At 33.1% G+C, this 21058-nt stretch overlaps 1 protein-coding gene across 1 annotated transcript; it reads left to right on the top strand.

Moving 5' to 3' along the window:
* Positions 1-260: 260 nt before the first annotated feature.
* On the top strand, positions 261-16529 carry LOC123707144. The gene is made up of 2 exons (XM_045656957.1): positions 261-378; positions 13334-16529. Exons 1-2 carry the CDS (start codon positions 370-372, stop codon positions 16421-16423), a joined length of 3099 nt encoding a protein of 1032 aa, XP_045512913.1. The 5' UTR covers positions 261-369; the 3' UTR covers positions 16424-16529.
* Positions 16530-21058: the final 4529 nt, after the last annotated feature.

The following is a 21058-nucleotide window of genomic DNA, read 5'->3' as shown; positions in this document are numbered from 1 at the left end:
TAAGGAGCACGCTCCACATTGTGCGACACATTAGAGGACATCTCGCTATCGAGCCGAAAACAGCCTAACTCCTTGGTGGACGATTGTGAACCTTATTACAAGGGAATAAGCAAAGCTTATAAAAGAGACACAGTTTTTAAATGTCACGAATGTAGTCGTCTCTTTTCTGTGAGATCCTGTCGCATCTGCCCAGCTCCTTTGGCATCCTTCACATGGCATGGCATCTTTTATCCCGCTCTATAGCCAGTGTCCGGTCGCCCTGGGAGTCAGTCGGTCGTGTTGTGTCCAAATAATATTAGTGCTGACGAGGAACTGTTTGTGAGATGTACTGTGTGGATTGTTTTCAATTGTGAATAGAAAAACGCATTCATGATTCAGGTTTGTTATTTTTCCTAAACTTTAACAATTGTAAATAGATCTTTATGAATTTTATAATCTGTTTTCTAGGATATATGCTTTAAAATGTTATTTATAATGGGAATAAAATTTATCTGATTTGAAATAAAATAAGTAATTTCTACTAATACCATCACTATAATTAGAACATTTAGGTGTGCGACGGAAAAATACGTATAAATAAATTTGATATCTATCGTTTAACAAAAGCTCACACAAAATTGAATTGATACTTCGTAGATTCAAATTCAATTCAATATAAGGATTTATAAGGAGCATTATGTATATTTGAAGTCGATCAATATATATTTCTTAAGTTCTTTTAAACATATCCCTACGAGGATTTACTGGGTGAGTAATATACACAATCACTCCCCCAGTAAACCTAAAAAGGTATCATATTTAGCATTTGCATTCAAATGTATATAATGAAAGAAAAAATTGTAATTACTTTATTAACATTCACTAGTTACTTCGCTAGTTTTCGATAAATATTATTATTGATTACCTACTAGTGTAACATTAGCTTCCCCAAATAGCTAAGCAGATTACACTGTTAATTCTGACGGTAAGAGTCTTTTTACCTGCTAATTTGCGTTGCAAGTAGCGTTCTTAAAATAATAAAATTTACGGTAAACCTTTCCGTACAAGGTTAAAAAATAGCTAGAATCACTGAATAATTGTAAAACAAATCATACAGCGCACTCTAGTGGCAAGGCGCTTAACTAAAATTTTCATAGAGCTACTGTTTCTTCTGAATTTGAATTACACTCATTTAAAGAGTTCATGTACTGTGAAATAATACTTGACTATTTGATTGATGTTGTGATAATCTTTAATATAAAATCTTATATATAAAATGTTCGCCAGAGTGGCGCAGTTCTGGATATGTTTATTTTTTCAATCTATTTAAAGTGAAACGAATGATGAGTCCGGTGTGAGACGAAACAGACGTTGAGGTGTATAAAGTAAACATTGGTGATCTATCGTCAATCGAGTTATTTTCGAAGCGATAGTTGACCTTATGAAATACAGTTTGCAACTAAGCGAATTGTTTTGTGCCTTCAGCTTGCGACTGTAACTTCGTGGCTAGCCAATGGAATTCTTTTAATAGACATTAGCACTTGCTCCTACATCATCAAAAGGAAACCGACATGTATCAACCCCAACATAACATATGTCAAACACAGAATGAATCATCTATTTGTTTATAAAAATGATCCAATGAATTCAATCCGAGGCCAAGACCCATTTAGAGTTACAGCGCCACTGTATTTTTATATCCAATTGGTATTTAAAATATGTACTCCACACTCATAAATTTCAAGTAGGAAAAAATGTAATACGTTCTGACACTGCTATGACTTTCGCGCGTCAAAATCCAATATGTTGTATATCAACAACATGAGTTATACTTAAGTTTTGATCTAGGAATAAGATTCAGTTGAGACTTAATATGAACTATCACTTCTGAATGTAAATAGCCAACGCATCAGCTTTCAGGAAAGCTCAAACAACTTTGGCGTTGTCTAGGCCCAGTTCATACAAGTATACGAGATACATAAGGTATGAAAATTGGCAACTTGAGAGAACAAGCTGCGAATGTGGCGCCACCAAATGCACTCTTGTTAAAAATATAGTTAATGTAAATTGCAAACTTCATTACTTATTATTTATGTTTATGCTTAATTTATTTTATTATTAATTCACTACTTTCAAACCTAAGAATACACAATTTTTTCTCCTTTCAGTTAGATAGTGTTGAAATAGGCTTTTACAATGACATTCACTATTTATTTGGCATGGAACTTTAGCACCGATTACTAGAAAAATCCTTAAACCATAGATAATTAACAAAAGGAGCCTGACAGCCTTATTTTGACAAGGACAATAGTAATTTATGAATACTATATAAAATAACTAAGGAATTGGAAAACAGAACTGTCTTTAATAATATGCAATAAATAATATGTTTTATTTATGTAATTAAAACGTTTAAAAATTGCAGAACTATTGAATGCTGTACTCAGAATTGCAATTCGTTTAACTTATTACCGACATAATTCTTTTGAATGTTGATTAGGGTATATATACAAACACAAATACGTGTGCGGTAATCATTAAATTAATTTATATTGTAACAAAAATGACTTTCAATTAAAAGTTTGTTTTATTATAATTGCGGCCTATTTAGCTCGTCAAGTTATTTGTGTGGACCTCCCAAATGAAGTTTTCGGACATAAAGATTATCTCACGACCGCTTAGACGTTTGATTTATAAAAATAATTGACGAATATGATTAATTGCCAATTTAATAGTCTTTTGTGGTCTCACGAAGGCCAGGGTCAAGGTAACGAACTTAAAGGTCAACAATTATCTACGGAAATCTTACTATTTACTTTTAGACATAGACATAACATTTATTACTGACAAAACACACACACAGAAACACATAAAATAACAATAATCAAAAAATCTAAATAAAAAAGAATAATAACAGAGAGATAACATTTTTTTAAAGAAAAATGTTTAATTGTGTAATGCGTGTGGCTGTGGTTGTAATGGGCACTGGCTCAGCATTATGCTGAGGAGCAGAGTTGTTCCACTGCGTTGGTCATTCTGCCAGAGACCACAGCAGCTAGTTTGCGCCTCAGTCGCAAAAAAACAAATCTAATGCTCATTAGAAACAAATAATAGTAAACGTTAGCAATAAGAAAAAGACATGTAAATTAAATTAAATGAATAATAAGAATAATTGTTAAGAAGAAGATAAATAAATATTTTTGGCCGGATTAAAAACTATTTAAACTTTTGACAATAACACTTCTATCTGAGTGTTTTTTAAGCAATTTCATACTTTGATATATATAGGTATACTTGTTTTTATGCTAGTCGATGGCGTGGTGTGGTCGCGGGACTTTTTAACCGACTGCAAAAAACGAAAGACAACCTCAACTAAAAATAACTTATTACCATGTAGGTAACCAACTACACTTATGACGGTCAATAGAAAAGATGTTAAATTGATAAAGTAGTAGTCTACCAGTTCGCAAGTCAAGGGCGTATAACGGGAAAGAACTGGCAATAAACTTTTTAATCGCTAAGTTTTGAGTCATACAAATTGTTTGAACTGGAGCAAATTAATCCTAAGGATTAGGATCATTTAAATATTCGTCTATTTTTTTAAAAGCTTTTATTGATTATTTTTGTTTAACGAGAGCTTTAAATTTATTTAGTGATAATTGTCTAATTTCGCTTGGGAGTTTGTTGTACAAATGAATACAATTTCCATATAAGAAGTGGTTTACCTTCTGGAGCCTAGGTCGTACGCTTAGAATTGTTTTGTTTTGATTATTATACTGCTGAAGTCACCATTTAAAGGGAGAGGTTTCTTTCTCTCGTCATTATTCAGCAATGAACCTTCTGTGTTCTTGACGCTTTTTTTACACGAAATTTTATTTATTTTACAAGAAATTCAATAATAATGTCCTAACATGCGTCTCTTAACCATAAACATGGCAAACGATTAGGACAAACAAGCTCAAGAATTATATAATGAAGAAATTAATTAAGAAATAGTAGGACTCTTGTCTGTTCACTCAACGGACAGTAAAAAGGTCCGTAAAAACCTCTAAAATTAATTGACTAATGTAATAATAGTATTGTCTTTTGTTAACTAAGCTTTTACAAATTGAAAGAAAACAACATTTTAACCGGATTGAAGCTATGTATTATTATAAACTTATAATTATTTTACATAATTTTAAATTTAATTTTTTTCCGACGTTTCGCTTGCTTTACAGCTTGCGTGGTCATGGTGACTCAAGACAAAAGGTGTTGAATGTCAAAATTATCACAGCTGTAGAGAAATAATATTATTTACGGTTATTAAAAGGTTAGTCCAGCACATGAAGTAACAGTACATTGAAGCACAGTAGTACAGCCGAATGGTTGTCCTTACCATGTAACTATATTATCATTTATCAAGTTAGTTGTAGACCACAGTATCAATAATATATAAGGTTGGATACATAAGTGGGTTTCTTCCTTGGCGAAGCCTTTAAGGTATATGCAGTGAGGATATGGTATTCACCTCGTGTCCACGTAGCTCCTTCTCTTCTTTAAATCTCTACTGTACAAGCATAACCTGTAAATCATATCCCTGACTTCCATACTAACTGATCTAAGTGAAATTATAGTGTGTCCTTTTCATTTTCTACGTATGTAATAATTGCTTTGCTTCCTTCTTTATGTCTATGTAATTATATATTATATGTAGATTTACGCTTCTCGCGCTCACCTTAAATTTTCCTTAATAATAATAATAATAAATCATTTATTTGCCAAGATAGTGGTACAATTAGATCGATAAACTACAAATATGCGCACAATCATCCATATATAAATAGACATGCAACTGTCATATCAATCTTAACAATGTTAATAAGAACATTAACATAATGTCAAAGTTATTTACAATTGGTATCAAACTTATGGTCTCAATACTCGCCCACGCTATAAAGGCCTTGCCTTTTTAAATATAATCTTATGGTGATTGTCTGGAAGAGTTGCCCGCCTCTTTATTTTATTATTATAATTATATTATATTTCTTGCAACGGAGTGTAAATTAATTTAGATACACGTACATCCGAAAATGTACCGCAATGTTTTTTTTTTGTTTCCGCTCCAACAGCATGCTCTTTATCATACTTAGAGCGCCTAAATCGCAGAATTATGCTCCAAATGACTCCTCACTAGCGCATCATATAACACTCTTTTACTTTGACCTATCTGTCTTGTCTTCACGAAATAAAACAAAACACAACGCCGAGGTATACTTGCATCACCCGTTTGATTCATTCGAAACTTATTTTCTTTTAAATCAAAGATGTTAAGGTTACCTTATCAAGTAGCCCACGGTTGGGTTTCGTTCTTATCTTCTTGATGTTCGAGCCCTCGGAACATCAAGCAGGATCATCTACCTTCGTCATTTTGTTTGCACAGTGCAACGGCACTCACTCCCTACGTTTGTCTGGTCAAGATGGGTTGACAGGCGAGACTTACCAACTTTGCTGTATCTTATATTTCATCAAGTAAGGTGCAGGCAAACTCCTATTTTTCGTATAAACGTAATGAGCATTGACTCCACTTAAGATAATCCGTAAGATAATTCCTGGCAAAATAACTTATAACCTAAGAGAAATTAGACGTGACTTATTTTATGTTCCGTTGGGTTATATTTATTTACACTTCGTTGATAATAATAATAATAAAATCCAATCATTACACAAGTAGAATTAGATTTTTACACTCGTACACGTTGTATAATTATTTTTTCTAAGTAATCTTAATATCCTAGCTGCCTTAAGTACCATTGATTCCTCCACCATGGTTGAGTTTCAGTAATACAGAGCGACAACTGGCGGTCTTATTGCTTTATATCTGGGCTAGGAAATCAATGAGACAAAAAAATAATTTAGATAAGGTAAGCGCAAGAACTGCAAAACTACATAAGACATAATGGAACAAATCAAAGAAATTAAATCATGTACACAGTGAAAGGGACAATAAAAAAATTATTTAATATTTACTGTGATTTTCTATGTGATCATGATATAGGTTGTAAAACAATTACAATGACAATTATTTAAATATAATATCCATGTATGCCTCTATACATGATGTACCTCTGGAGATATACATAATAAGCAGGCAGATAAAGTAAAATAGATAAGAAATGGTCATAAAAGGACAGTCATGTTGGACACACCAGAAATAAATGTTAAATTTAATTTTCCAATTACATTTTATGCGGTTGAGTAAACAAATTAATGAATTCCTGAAAACATTGTAATATATTTTCGTTATAATTTACACAAGAATGACCACTGTTAAACGCCAAACAGAATTATAAGGTGCAAAGTAATTTTATAGGTTCGGCCGCGGGCGGAGATGTGCCGAGTGATACAGCTCGTCTGAAAGGTTTTAATTTTCGCATTATTGTGAAGATTAAACACATATGTTAAATTTGAATTGGGTTAAAAATAGTTGTCGAAAGGCACTAAAAAGTATTTAACAAAAAAAATATCTAATGATTGGACTTGAACGAAGAGATACAAATGTATAATACGATTATTTATTTATACAGGGTATCCGTAAGGAAATCTAATCAAAACTTTATCTATTTCGTTAGACAACTCCTTCTCAAGTTCATCAAGACAATGGTTAAAAAAATGTAATAAGTACATACTGTACATAGTAGATGTACAGCCAGTTGCCCACTGAAGTATTTCCGAACCAATTCGACTAAGGGTCAGAAAAGAAAATAGTGTACCAGATTCCATTACCATTCTTTAGGCAGGCGACGCACTCGCGTGCACAGTGTCCATGGGTATCACTTAACATCAGATGAGCCTCCTGCCCGTTTGCCTCCAGTTATAGAAATACAATAATTACGCATCAAAATAAATAAATCTCCTTAGTAGTCGGTTAAAATACCTAGATTTTTTAATTAACTAAAGAATAATTTACACACTATTAATTTAGCATTGGGTATAAGTAAAAGTAATCTTTTTAGTCGCAATATCTCATTAACAAACGTAAAAGCCTATGTAGACGATATAATATTAAATTAAATTATTATACAATTTATTTTTAATTTCTTTAAGGCTTTAGGGTTAGGTAGGTTAGGTTTAGGGTTTTAATATCCTAAAAGTTATTAACAAGGGAAGCTTTAGTTTATACAATCGCGGTTCAGTTTCTATCTTCTATACATTACACTCCTTACCTACTCGTTCAAGCACGCTGGAGATTCACCCCTTTGTTGACATACCCAGGTGCTGCACTGCACGATTTGGTTTTTGTTATAAAAAAACATCTAAGGAGTGGAATTCCTTCCTCCATCTACCCTAGACAGTATAATATGGGTTCATTTAAGCGGCCATTAAATGGACATCTTTTGGACAGGCGTGCCCTGCCAATAGGCCTCACCTCACTTAACATCAGGTGGAATTGTAGCCAATCGTCTTTCCAGTTCTATACAAAACAACTAACGTCTGTATACTTGAAAAAACCCCATTGAAAATAGTTGGATATAAAACACGAATTGTTCTCTTATCTGTAGGATTATTACACCTTTTGTTTCTCTCGCGCACTTTTGCACGAAATTCATTTGTCTCACATACGGCTTTTTCAAAGAAAGCGGCCTTTTGGAAGTCCATTGTCTTTAAGTTATAAATTTTTGCTAATATTCTTGTTTGTATCTTATCGCAGAGTTCAAAGAATTGTATTTTTTTTGTCATTACATGCAAAATACACCTGGTATTTTGAATTCGAAACTCTTTTGAAATATTATGTAGTGTTGTCAAGGAAAATTATATTATGTAACGCTGATATATATACAGTCAAAATCTGTTATAATGATACCGAAGGCACTACTCATATTTGGTCGTAAAAACCGATAGTCGTAACAGACCTTGACGTTGTTATTAATACCTAATTCAGCCGGGATCTTTGAAGTTGGTCAATATTACCGGTATGTTGTTCTAAACGATGCCGTCGTAAACGGTCTGTATATCTATTAAATATATCAGTTACAACTAAATTAGTTAAAATAAATAATATATGTATTTATATTTATGTATTTAATTTACCTACACCTGTTTAATATGTTACGCGCATATAACTAAAAAGTTATATGAGAGATAAAAAATATAGCAACGATTTGCACTATATTAACTAATTACCAAAAGTTAGAATTACTTATTAAAATCAAAAGTATACTATACTTTGTTAAGGGTATAGAAACAAAAGAAAGGAAATTTTAATACCTAATATATAGATTTTGAAATATAAAACATAGCCTAATAATCAGATTTTCAAAGGTACAAATTTTTAATTGAGTATTCAGAGTTGAAGTTAACATTAACATTACTAGAAGTAGAGATCCGAAATATTTATTTTATCCGTTATAACTGAAAAATATATTTTTTTAAATTAGCCTACTGTAAAACAACAAAAATTAAAACAATATATTAAACTCGAGATAACATTTTTAGCATCATTACATGCAAAAATAACAATGTCAAACAGCATTAGAACTTTCCGCCTTCGCTTTGAAATTACACAAAAGGTCATAAACCACTAATCCTAAGCGAGTGGCAAGGTTCTATTGTTCTACTTATCAGTAAACTCAGGTAATATACGGTTCATCCCCCACCCTTCTGGCGGTAAGTTTTTTAATTTAAGATTTGCAGGATCAGTCTTGTGACAGTCGCCGTTTAGGGCAGTTAAATTGTATGTAAGTGATTACTGTGTTATGTGTTGAGAAAATGAGTGACAGTTTAAACAAGCTTACTCAGTTCGTTAAGCGGTGGTGGGAAGATGATTATAATGAGGTAAAATTTATTTTAACTTTCATCTCCAGGTTTAGCTTAACTGTGATAAAACGAATTGGATTTGACTTAACTGCGCGTTATACTCTGTACCGTAGAGTCTTTTTTGTCATTTTAAACTGAGTAAATCAAGGTTTTCCGAGTTGAGTTTTAGCGCGGAGGGAGAGACTTGACAAGTGACCAAAAGATTATTCAAATTATAATTTAGTTTCAACTCCTTGACGTTCGATATTAAAATAGCACCTATCACTTACTTACTTATCAATTAATGAATTATGAACTAATAAATTAATATTGATGTATTAGCCAAGAGATTCAGGGCTTTCCGTGATGAGATTTTAGATGGTTTGGGAGGTAAATGACAAGTGACCAAAAAATATTTAAATTAGATTTTTTATAATCAAAACTCCTTGACGTTTGATATTAAAATAGCATAAACGTTACGTTTAATATAGTTTTCTTTCCCTCTCTATGTTAAAACGAATTAGATTTGACTTTGCCGCGAGTGTCAACTCTGTATCCTCCGTAAAAATTAAACTATTAGTATTTGTAAGATTCCAGGTCATGATTAAGATACGTATGACTTCTGTACGTCGAACATTGAACTCTTTTGACTATATATCATACCTAAGAGTTTAAATTTTCAAATTAAATGGAGGAAGATTACAATTTGAATTGAGATTTGTACTAAATGTAGTGAGTAACTAGTTGTATATAGATAATAGACAGGATCAATGTATAATAACAATCTTCTCAATTTAATTTTATACCCATTACAAGAAATTTGAATAAATCTACTGATTTTAATATTCATTATTTATGAGGTTAAATTTCATGAGATGAAATTTAAGAATTTTAAGAGGAAATATCAATGTTAGCCGGGAAAAGAAGCTCAGTTTTTAGAGATTGTGTGCCTCCGAAGAGCTCTTCAATAAAAAAAATTGTGTACATATTATAGTAAGTGCATGTGCCTTCGCATGCACTTACTATAATATCTCTATAGATTAGCCAAAGCCATTATAAATGGTTTATACTGTATAATAAAAATAATTGTATCTGAGGAATGTTATACATTCGCGTATATATTTCAAAAATAATAAATATTCACGATTGTATACGTTTTCCTACAAGTAATAAGTTAAAAAACTAAAGAAAATTGCCTTCCAAATCGATATTTGACCTCTGGCTTATCCAATTATTATTAATAGCCATAACGACGCCAGGAGGTGCCCTAAGCCGAGATTAAGATAAGCCGCCATTCTTGTCCACACTATATCATTACTACGTATTAAACATGAACAATTTTGTATGGAATCTAAATTGACAATATCTTTTAAGATAAGTGCGCAACGGTTTGAAGAATAATAATTTGTTATCCAACTAAAACTAAGTCTCAAATTAACGTTTAACTTACTCAACAATTTCCAAAAAAATATTTCACATTGGAACAGTATTATCACCAGATTTGCTTAAGAAATAGTCATAGGCGGGATTGGTACGGTATTTTTAACAAATAAAAGATATGCACTTACAAATTGGACAAGGATTATAAACATATTGGGTCATACCTGCTGGCGGTCATAGTATCTCTCTCTCCCTCTCGCCCATTATTAAAAAGCGGCTACTTCAATATAAAGGAACAATAATATCAGTTTTACCGCTGTTTATTATATATATATAGGTTTCATAGTAAAATAATTTTACTATTTTGGAAACTAAAATACAACTTTTTATAGCCTCAATAATCTCACAAACATTATAGTTCGTAGAAAAATCTTAGTAAGTAAAATAACTCTGAAAACTTCTTTAAGAAGACATACGAGACAAACATTCATTTTCAAAAATCTTATGTTTATCTTAAAATTTAATGTTTTTTTCTCACAGTGGTTGCCTTTGTTTTTTAAAATTATGCCAATTGTATACTTCTACATGCAACAAAGTAAATAAATAAATAATTATTTCTTTGTTTAATTTCGATTAGCATCATAATTATTTTGTGTATATAAAAGACTGGGTAAATGCCCTTTGTCTAAATTTCCCTGTACTCTGTGGTAAGATATAAGTAAACTATAGATTCATCTAAAACTGGCTAATTGAATTAAAACTAGCAAACAACCCACCCACAGTGGTTCTTAAACCGGCGACATATATTTACTCTCTTTGTTTAATCTCGATATTTCCACATTTTAATATTCAAAAGTAATAAATAAATCGACCAGCCAAAAGATTTTTACGCATTGCACGAATTCATGAACTTAATTTTCATGTTTCACTGCAAATCTCTCGGTCCAGGAAAATGTCAACGTGAAAAAGAAAGTCAGCGTTTAGGGACCGTGTGCCTCCGAAGAGCTCTTCAATAAAAAAATGTGTACAAAGTGACTGCGCCTTTGCATACACTTAGTATAATATCTCTATAGATTAGCCAAAGCCATTATAAATGTTTTAGAGTGTGAGAGAGTAAAAATAATAATATCTGAAGAATGTTATAGATTCGCAAATATATTTCTATTAAGTATTTATGATTGTATACGTTGTAAGCAAAAACCTCAAAAAAATTGGCTTCCAAATCGATTATATTTCCAAATGCCAATTATTGCATTACGAAAGTACAATGGCTAGCCAAAAGATTTAGCGATGTTTAGTGAGGTACACAAGTGACCCAAAAATTGTTTAAAATAGAGTTTATATTTACCGCCCTGATGTCTATGTTTAAATAACAATACTCTTTACTTTAACTAAAGTTTTCTTTCCGTCAAAAATTAATCCTACATACATAAACGAAACCCAGCATTTTTACCGAAGCGAGAAATTCAAACCCAGGATCTCGTATTAACCAATGCAACCTGAACTGTGGTATAAATTATGCTATTGATACACTTGTTCGATTTTCCCACACGACACTCCGGCCCAAACGTTTACGTGAAAAGTGCACCGCGTTTTGCGATTCAATTTTGTTTACACGCTCCATGTTATAATAAATACGCGCCAATATAGGCCGTACGCCTATGTAATTATGGTCAGTGTCCTCTGGACAAAATACTGTGATATATGCTCACTCGTAGGCGTGGGTTGCGAATAATTTACCTTGTTGAGCAGAAATGACGTTTATTACAAGGTGATAAGAAGAAACCGGTCACTGAACTTAAACTGACATTACTCGGTTTTTGTATGTTTCTTTGTAAATACAAGTTTGTAAATATGTTATCCATATTTCGACTGACGTTTTTGAATTTTTATGATGCATTTTAACTGGAATTTCGTTGAAATGGTTTAGATTTGTTACTGTTAAAACTCGCATCTCAATCTAATTCACCCACGAAATTTTTACTTTTAGACTAGGTAACTTTAAAGTTCAATTAAAGCTTTATAACAACTGAAAACTATTCGTTATCATAAACATCCAATCATTCGTTTTTATTTAAACTTTTAGAAATGATCCTAATAAGATAATAACAATGTTTGTAATACGTCTAAAACCCTTTCATACGGCATAATGACAAAGACGAAAATATAAATTCTAAACATTAAAAACCCCATCATTTCATGCAGATCAAGGGTATACTTATAATAAACGACAATTTATTATATAATTTGTGAGATTAGAAAGAAAATTTAAAAATGTCTTGAAATTGCCTGACGCGTCGGCCAAATGACTATTTAATTTTCCTCAAGGACATAATAACATGGCTGGGCCGGTGTATTACATGCTATAATCGAGTGACAAACGGTTTTAAATTTCGAATAGGGTGGCATTTTAAATAAATTGAGGTTCTATGCTTTATGAAACGTAGACAAAACACACACAAGGGCCCTTATTTGAAGATTTTCCAGCTAGTTTTTAGATTACAATTACTTTTTCGGATGAAAACAATTTAAGGCATTTAGTATTATCGTAATAAACAGGAAGTTAAATTGTGATATAAAATATACAGTGGAGCTGTAACCCTTAATATTGGCCTTAGTCAAAACATACCAATACATAATTAGGCGTAATAAATTGATAATTACATGCACAATCAAAGGGACTATCGATGAATATTTAATAAAGTCAATTAGACATTTATTACCAAGTTCGAAAAGGTAGGAGCGGTAAACAGAATGACTTTGACAGCAGAACCAGCCCTAAATACTTAACAAATTCATAGTAATTTCGTTTTTTGATTAAATCGTTTCAAACACGCGACACAAACCACTTTTCTATTCTTCGAGTCGACTCGAAACCTTCATTTTACACAATTTTACCCAATTGCTCTTGGTTCTTGGAATTAATTTCATATTAGGTTGAACGCAAGGTGTGGACTCGATTGTTAGAATCGCCAACGTACAATTATGTTTAAAAACTTAGATTATATAAAACATTACCTTTGAAAACGAAGAGTAGCTCTTTTAGGAACGTATCCAGCTGTTATATTCCAAAAATTCTGCAATTGATTTTGATATTTAAGAAGTTTCGAGACGTACAGATAAATTGTACTAAGAAAGTTATTATAATAACCAATGTTATTGTTTCATCTTTACTAAACGGTCTTTTTCTTTTTTCCAGGAATCGCAATCAAGTGCCTCAGAACGATGGAGTGGGCGAGGGCCAGAACACAATATGGCCCTGCAACAGATACTTAAACTTCAGGAAGCAAGGGCGTTGCATAAAACCTCGTTGCTTCCTATTTATAAGAAGAATGATATGCCATCACCTCCTAGTCAAAATTACGAAGAAATGAGAAACAAACATGTAGACAACTCAGACGCACGAGCATTTGAACAACTGAAGTTAGAAGCCGAATTCCGTAAACTTATTGAGAAAACCGGAAATGATGTACGAAATGAAGAATCCCTAAAATATTTCCAGCATATGTTGGAAATGAAGCAAAATATAGACTACTTAAACAGCATTCAAAAAAAAGAATTTCGTAACAGTTCTATCGAAAGCAATTCGGCTAGTGTCAAGAAAGAGACTTTATCCCCAGAATCCAATCGCTACAGCCCTGAACAACACTCTCCCCAAAGAAGTTCTCCCACCGAAACCTCTGGACCCGGTCACCAATCTACCTCATCCAGCCCTCAGTCTATAATAAATCCTGTCGCGTCATGTCCTTTGAATCATCTTCAAAACATGCAGCCTTTTGACTTTCGAAAACATAGTCATACTAACCCAGCTCACAATGCAAACGATGCTACACCAAGCAAGGAAATTCATAGCCACCAAGAGGCCGCAGATCTCATGAGAAGTCAATTTTTTAACTTCCAACTTCCATCCAACCTACCAATTCCCAACATGACCATGCCGTCTACGTTTTCGCACCCAGCAGCGATGGTAGCGGCACTCAGTCAAAATCCTATGGGATTAGCATCATTACAAGCTCTGTTGCCACAAATGTCTGCAAAACCAAGTGACCGCACCGAAGGCAAGTCGAATGTAACCAAAGATAGGTCTGACGATGAAAATGTCTTGAATCTTAGCAAAGATGGATACACCGAAGCTCAGCAAACAAGAGATATGATGATAAACAAATGCTTAAGCCCACCAAAGCGTCAATGGAATTCATCACACCTACCCCTAAATTTAGGGACGCACTTTATCAATCCGACTACGGGAAAGAAAAGAGTTCAATGCAATGTTTGCCTCAAAACTTTTTGCGATAAGGGAGCTCTGAAAATACATTTCTCTGCTGTCCACCTTCGAGAAATGCATAAATGTACTGTTGAGGGTTGCAGTATGATGTTTAGTTCCAGAAGATCAAGAAATAGACACAGTGCCAACCCTAATCCAAAATTACACTCGCCGCATTTAAGAAGAAAAATTTCTCCACATGATGGTCGAAGTGCTCAATCCCACCCAGTGTTAATATCACCACATACTACGGGTTTAAATATACCACCTGTAATGAATCCTATGCACGCCTTTAACTCGTATCCACTTCTTAATTCTTCACAAAATATGAGGCAGTTTCAACATCATATGCATATGGATTATAAAAACAATATAAGTGTGAACTTTCCTACATTAGAACACACTCATATTTCACGAAGAGAATCAAGCTCAGTTGAAATGAAAGACCACGAAATGCAAGGTGAATCTGATGAAGATGACGGAATTGTTGTAGTAGCAGGTGATGAGGATGAATATGACAATGATAATAATATAAATCAGGACGGTTATTATTCGCGATTGAATAAGACAAGTAAAACCCATGACGATTCTGAAACAGACTATGACCATGGGAGTGTCAGTGATAATAATGATAGTTTTGAAAATAACGAAGGCAAGAAAGATGAAAATATAAACCAAGAAGTTATGAAGAGAAAGAGAAAAAATTTAAATCCTATTCGTTTGCCTCATAATTTTTCTTCGAATGAACCTCCAAAAGATGATACTGATGAGAAGATTGAAAATGAAGCTCTTAATTTGAAGAAAATAAAGTACGATGACTCAGGAGATGGAAAAAATGAATCTCGTAATTCATTAGATAGTGGTTCCGCATCTCAAGAACGTTTAAAAATCAAACAGGAGCCAATAGACAACGAATCTATAAGTGAAAAAGCATGTATTAAAAAGGAACCTGTGGACATCGAAACTAATAAGGATATCACCTATGCATCTAATCATTTTTCATCTGAGAATTCACTGAAAAAGCTAGAAATTTTATCCAAAGGAAATTTTCCTAATACTCCAAAGAAAACCGACTTACAGAATCCAGTAGGCCCATACAACCTCTGCGTGAACGACTTTACTGACTTCTCTGATAGGTCTCCATCTTCCTCCGTCTCAAGTTATGATTACAACACAGAAGATAATCAAGGCCAAATCTACGGCCATTTTGATGATGGTTTCTTCATTACAACTACAGACATTCCCATCGACGGTGAAAACCCATTGAAATGTAAAGTATGCGACACATTATTTCAAAACATATTCATCATAAAAACGCATTACCAAAACGCGCACTTAAAGGTCATGTACAAGTGTAACAATGACAGATGCAAAGCTGCATTTTCAACACGACGAAGCAGAGACAGGCACAGCGCAAACAATACTTTACACAAACGAGTTTTATCTGACGTTAGATCTGATGATCACAACATAGTGGAAAAAACACGAGAGCAAATAGAACATATGATGAAGTACAGCGAAGACGAGCGACCTATACCCTACATAGAATCCTCGAAGTACTACAGAGTTAAAGATATAAAACCAAAAAAATTGAATCATATACCTCTAAGTGCCACTTATCCACCGCTGCTACCGGAAGCGTATTTAAATCGAGACTTGTTCAATCAAAATCCATTTCTATTCACACCGTTTGGCATGTTACCAAATTTCGCTCCTTTGCCATTTAGCTTCTTGCCGCCGAACATTAATGCGTTCGCTCAGAATTATTCCCCGCCACCAAAACTGAATTATTACATAGACGAGGAAGCACCTCGGCCGAATAGAGACGGATATTATCCATGTCGGGGATGTAGAGAGAGCTTCAAAGATCTGATGGGTTTGAAGGCTCATTGTGAGTCGGCGCATGCCCACCTATTGTATCGGTGCTCGGTAAATGGATGCAATGCGGCGTTCTTTTCGCGGACAAAGAGAAATTCCCATACTGAATCGCACTACCCACAGAGATCCGAGAAGACTACATTGTGATTCCCGTATATTTTGACTGTAAAGATTCTATGCATTTGTGATGATATTTTAAGTTTAGTTTTCTATGTAAAAATGTATTTTAAATTCAATAACCGTTATATAACGTTCTTATGTAATGTTACATTCCATGTTGTGCAATAAATTTGTAAATATAGTAAATAAATTGAATTATATAAAATTTCTTCTATTTAAAGTGTCGGTGCTAATGTTTATTATTCAATAAATTCATCAGTAAATTTAATTGTATAGCTTGATGTAATTATTATTCATAAGAACCAAAAAGTATTATTAATGAGGTTATTGTGTATATTAAAATACTTCTTTTGCCAAATAGTGCATAATAAATAGTTTCAAGTTTCCTACGTCCTCGTTTTATTTACGACAATAATTGATATACCCAGTAGAAATATATTGAAATTTTACAGTTCTTTTGGCGCATTATGAAATTTTGATAAATTATGAGAGTAATTTTTTACGATGACCGCGCACACCGTCACAGAAAAACCGACACCCTGAAGTTAGCTATAGTCAACATTTTATATTGTGATATTTGAATAAACTTTTTTAACTAGATAATGCGTTGTAATACACACTTTCATATTAAATACCTTTTTTCTATTGTTAGTGTCGTTTTTTGTACAAACGAAGAATACAATTTTTGAAAAGATTTTACACATACGATTTTTTTTTTATTAAAGTTGAGGGCAACTCCAAGTAACATAGGCGATTGACATGCTCAGTTCCTTCTTCTTTGGTGCCTCTCCATTAGTGGAGGTTGGCCGACAGTCTTAAAAAGCGTGTGTGGTTGTAGCAAGTCTTCCACAATCACAATACATGTCCCTAACATTACGAAGCCATTCGGTTTTTCCTTCCACCAACCCGTTACCCTGGATTTTGACCATTATATATTTATTTACTTACTAGTAATCTTACAGCTAACATACATATTATAAAACAAAACACATAGTCAATACAGAAAGCCAAAACAGATAACATAGATTAACAATATATATGTAAAAGAAAACACGTAAGTACTTATAGACAAAATAAATTTAAAAAAAAAATAAACTAAAGAAAACTGAAAATTAGCATTTGAAACAGAAAATAATAGTTAATATTTCAAATTACTGCTTAAACAAAATCAGATTCTTACCGCCTCTTCAAAAACTTCCTCACAACTTCTATGTGGTGAGGTGAGGTGGAAAATATCAATATTCTCATTGGCGGATTATGTAGGTAATTCGATTTCGTACCATTATAATTAATTGAAGATTGTAGCGGTCATAGCTCAACACGAAGCCGGGTTTCTATATACCTTTCAAATACCAACCGTAATTGCTACGAGTCGTAGTGCTTTCAATAGAATGTATTTCAATGTCTACTTCTTCTATAGATCAATTGGATATAATATTAGACACGTAAGTCGATGAATATTGTTACAACAGTAAACTGTCTTGTCAACAGTAAACGGTCAGCAAGAAAACATCTGGAGCAACTGTTTCTGTAGAGCACACTAACCTAACTTATTAATAAACAACTAATAATAATAGTTCTTTGGTAAGATTAATAAATAATTTAATTTTAACATTAAACAAGTAGATGAGAGGTCTACATGTCAGTTTCCTCACGATGTTATCCTTCACCCTAGATACATAACCAGATAGTTAATTGTTGCATCGGGGATCGAACCTACGACCGCAGTGGTAAAAGTTACACACTGGAGGCCAAGACTACTCAGATAATTAAATACCTGAAAAGATAGAAATGTAACAGAGAACATTAAGGACGTCGTATAGCAATTCCGATTTTTAACTCCGTGGAGCTGATAACGCAGTTATGTGGTACGACATCTCGATCTTGGAATCAAGTGGTAAACTTGCTGATTAATTTTAAAATATATCTAGATTTTTAAAATCGTAATGCCTTCTAGATACTGAGTGTACACTTTTCAACCTTCGAAAAAGACAGTTATCAATAGCCTTCCAAAACCTATATGTCAAATTTATATATAAGTATTACGTAAGCACTATAGGGGAGGGTTTTTGGTGATGACGTCATCAGTAATTATTTACACACATTAGCCACACACCGTCTATGCTTGAAAACTAAATGCATTTTCAGGGATTCCTACAAAAAAATTATACGTTTATGTACTATTATTTTTGAGAGCTTTGCTTACTTTTGTTGACAAGAGGAGGGGGGGGGGATAAATGGCAGTAAATCTGCTTACGTAATACTTGAACGGTCCCTTATTAGGAGTTTACCAATTAAACAGAAAATCACAACATCGCATTTCTGATACATTTTTCAACCTTTGTTTGGGTTTTAAGTTAAAGCTGAATCAACAATTAATTAAAGCCCAACGATAATAGGATGTTTAAAAATGGAACACGCACGCGACATGACAAGTGAAGCGACAGCGAAATGTCACGGCGCCCCAACGTGACACCTGACACTTGATACACAATCGATATTGTGAATTAAATATCTTCACAGGTTTAGTGTGACCAGTAGGACATTCTCAATAATGTGGTCATGTGTTTGAATCCCTGTTGTGAAATTGAATTTTCTATGGACATTTTTATCTAAAAAATGTTGCAACTCAGCTAATTTAAAGACATATTAAACAAAGCATAGGACATTTCCAGCATTTACGAGTGTTCGACACAGAATGACAGAATTATCCCGTAACTTGGAAATAAAATGGAATTGGAATCTAATTTTGAATCCAGAAGGGAAATGGAACAAAAGTCATCCTTACGTAAATCTCACAATATTATGAAGAGCAGTAGCCATAGCAATCCCTCGAATGTTCGCAAAGCGTCAGTCCTTTCATTTACATAATACACTCTCATCAAATACATTTTGAATTTGGAACGTTACACAATTTAAATAATAAGGCCGTAAATACATGTGCTATGAACTATTAATTTATATAAACTCTTATACTAAACAATTTACTTAATTCAATCAATGTAATATTATTTTTAATACACTTAACATGTTTGAATCGTACGCTAAAGACGAAACAGCTGATTGTAATTAGTTAATATTTCTTCCATTGTTAAATAGAAAGCGTTTGTAACTCAACACACATTTAATTACCGAGTAATTATAGCTCAAAGTTGGCACCGACCGGAATTTCGACATTTAAATCTGACAATGTAGCCGAACCCTTAATTTACTGCCAAAATACTGGCTGAAAATGTTGCAATTTTACTGCAAACAAATTTCGTTCCTATTTTAAATAGTTAGGGCTTATTTTATTAGTGGCCAATCGAATTCGATATTCAAATTTAAAATAAGAATTCGAACTAACTTGTCAGCAATTTGTTTTGAAGACGCTCTTCTAACTCACAAAGAACGCTCCTATGTTTTAGTGTTCCGTCACGCGATCTTTTAAGGGCGTATTCATAACGCTGCGTATATAAAATTTTCTAACGACATTGGAACGTTAAATTAATAAAATACAACACATTATTTTTAGTTTAATATGTTAATTCCTTTTGTTTATCTTTTACCAAGCACACTAAGTGTCTAATTAAGCAAAGATTTTCGTTATACCTACCTACAATTAACTCTGAAGTGATTTGCCTAATATAAAAGACACTTCTTTTAAATAGATCTACGTAATACTCTGAAGTAGCTCATGCATATTTATAACATTAAATGCGTAGGTCATTGTTTTTAATTGCTATGAAATTATTATATTATATAGGTACGAAAATGCAGGCGTATTTGCGCTCTTACGCAGCCTTCTCCAAAACTTAAAGAAATATTTACGCCTTCTAATCACGCCTTTACCACATTTGAATAAAGAAGTCTTACTTTCTAAATCTATATAGGCCGTTATTTGTGACCCGTTATTAGGGCCCTGGGGAAATGGTCCTAAATAACTAGGACCTACTAATAACTGTCTTGTATTAAACCTAATAAATGCCTATAAAATATATTTTATCGTTGGGTATTATTGAGTATGCTAATCCAAAAATTTATAGTTTTCCATATTGTTTTGAAAAATAGAAAAAGAATCTGACAACCTTACGGTGAACTCGAATTTGCGAAGCCTCCCAACCTGACACGTATCTTAAAATCAACCTTCTTTATGTCTTTAACTTCACAGTATGAATGTATGTCATATAATCTTTAGTTATTGCATGTCATTGATAATTTAAAAAATAGGCCACTACAACAAAAAAGTCATAATTCGTATTTCGAACTCATAAGAACCATAAAGCACGGGCCACTTTTGGCACAGACTCGATCACGCAAACTTCGCCCGAGGACTTAAAAAAGGAACAATCCAATTCAGACAACTCGACTTTTGAATTTGGAAGCGTCACCGCGAGCGATGCCGCCATATTGCACGCGACGCGTTCTGAAATTGAAATAACATGAATAGACTCGATATTTTATTGATTGACTGTTATTGTAGAAGGTTAGACTCAATATTTATAATTTAACGGGTTGATTTTTTAACTCGATATTGAATGGAGGTGCTACCACCTATAAGGGAAGTATATACCTAAGTAACTTTGTCCAACAATAATGTAATTGTGTTTTATACCAAAGTACGAAATTGTAGCATTTGCCCGTTGCCGTAAAAGTTTAGTTATACAATGGGTAAAATTGTAG

Source organism: Pieris brassicae, chromosome 3 (genome assembly GCF_905147105.1).
Source record: "Pieris brassicae chromosome 3, ilPieBrab1.1, whole genome shotgun sequence".
Lineage (NCBI taxonomy): Eukaryota > Metazoa > Arthropoda > Insecta > Lepidoptera > Pieridae > Pieris > Pieris brassicae.
This window is presented reverse-complemented; position numbering and strand designations above follow the sequence as displayed.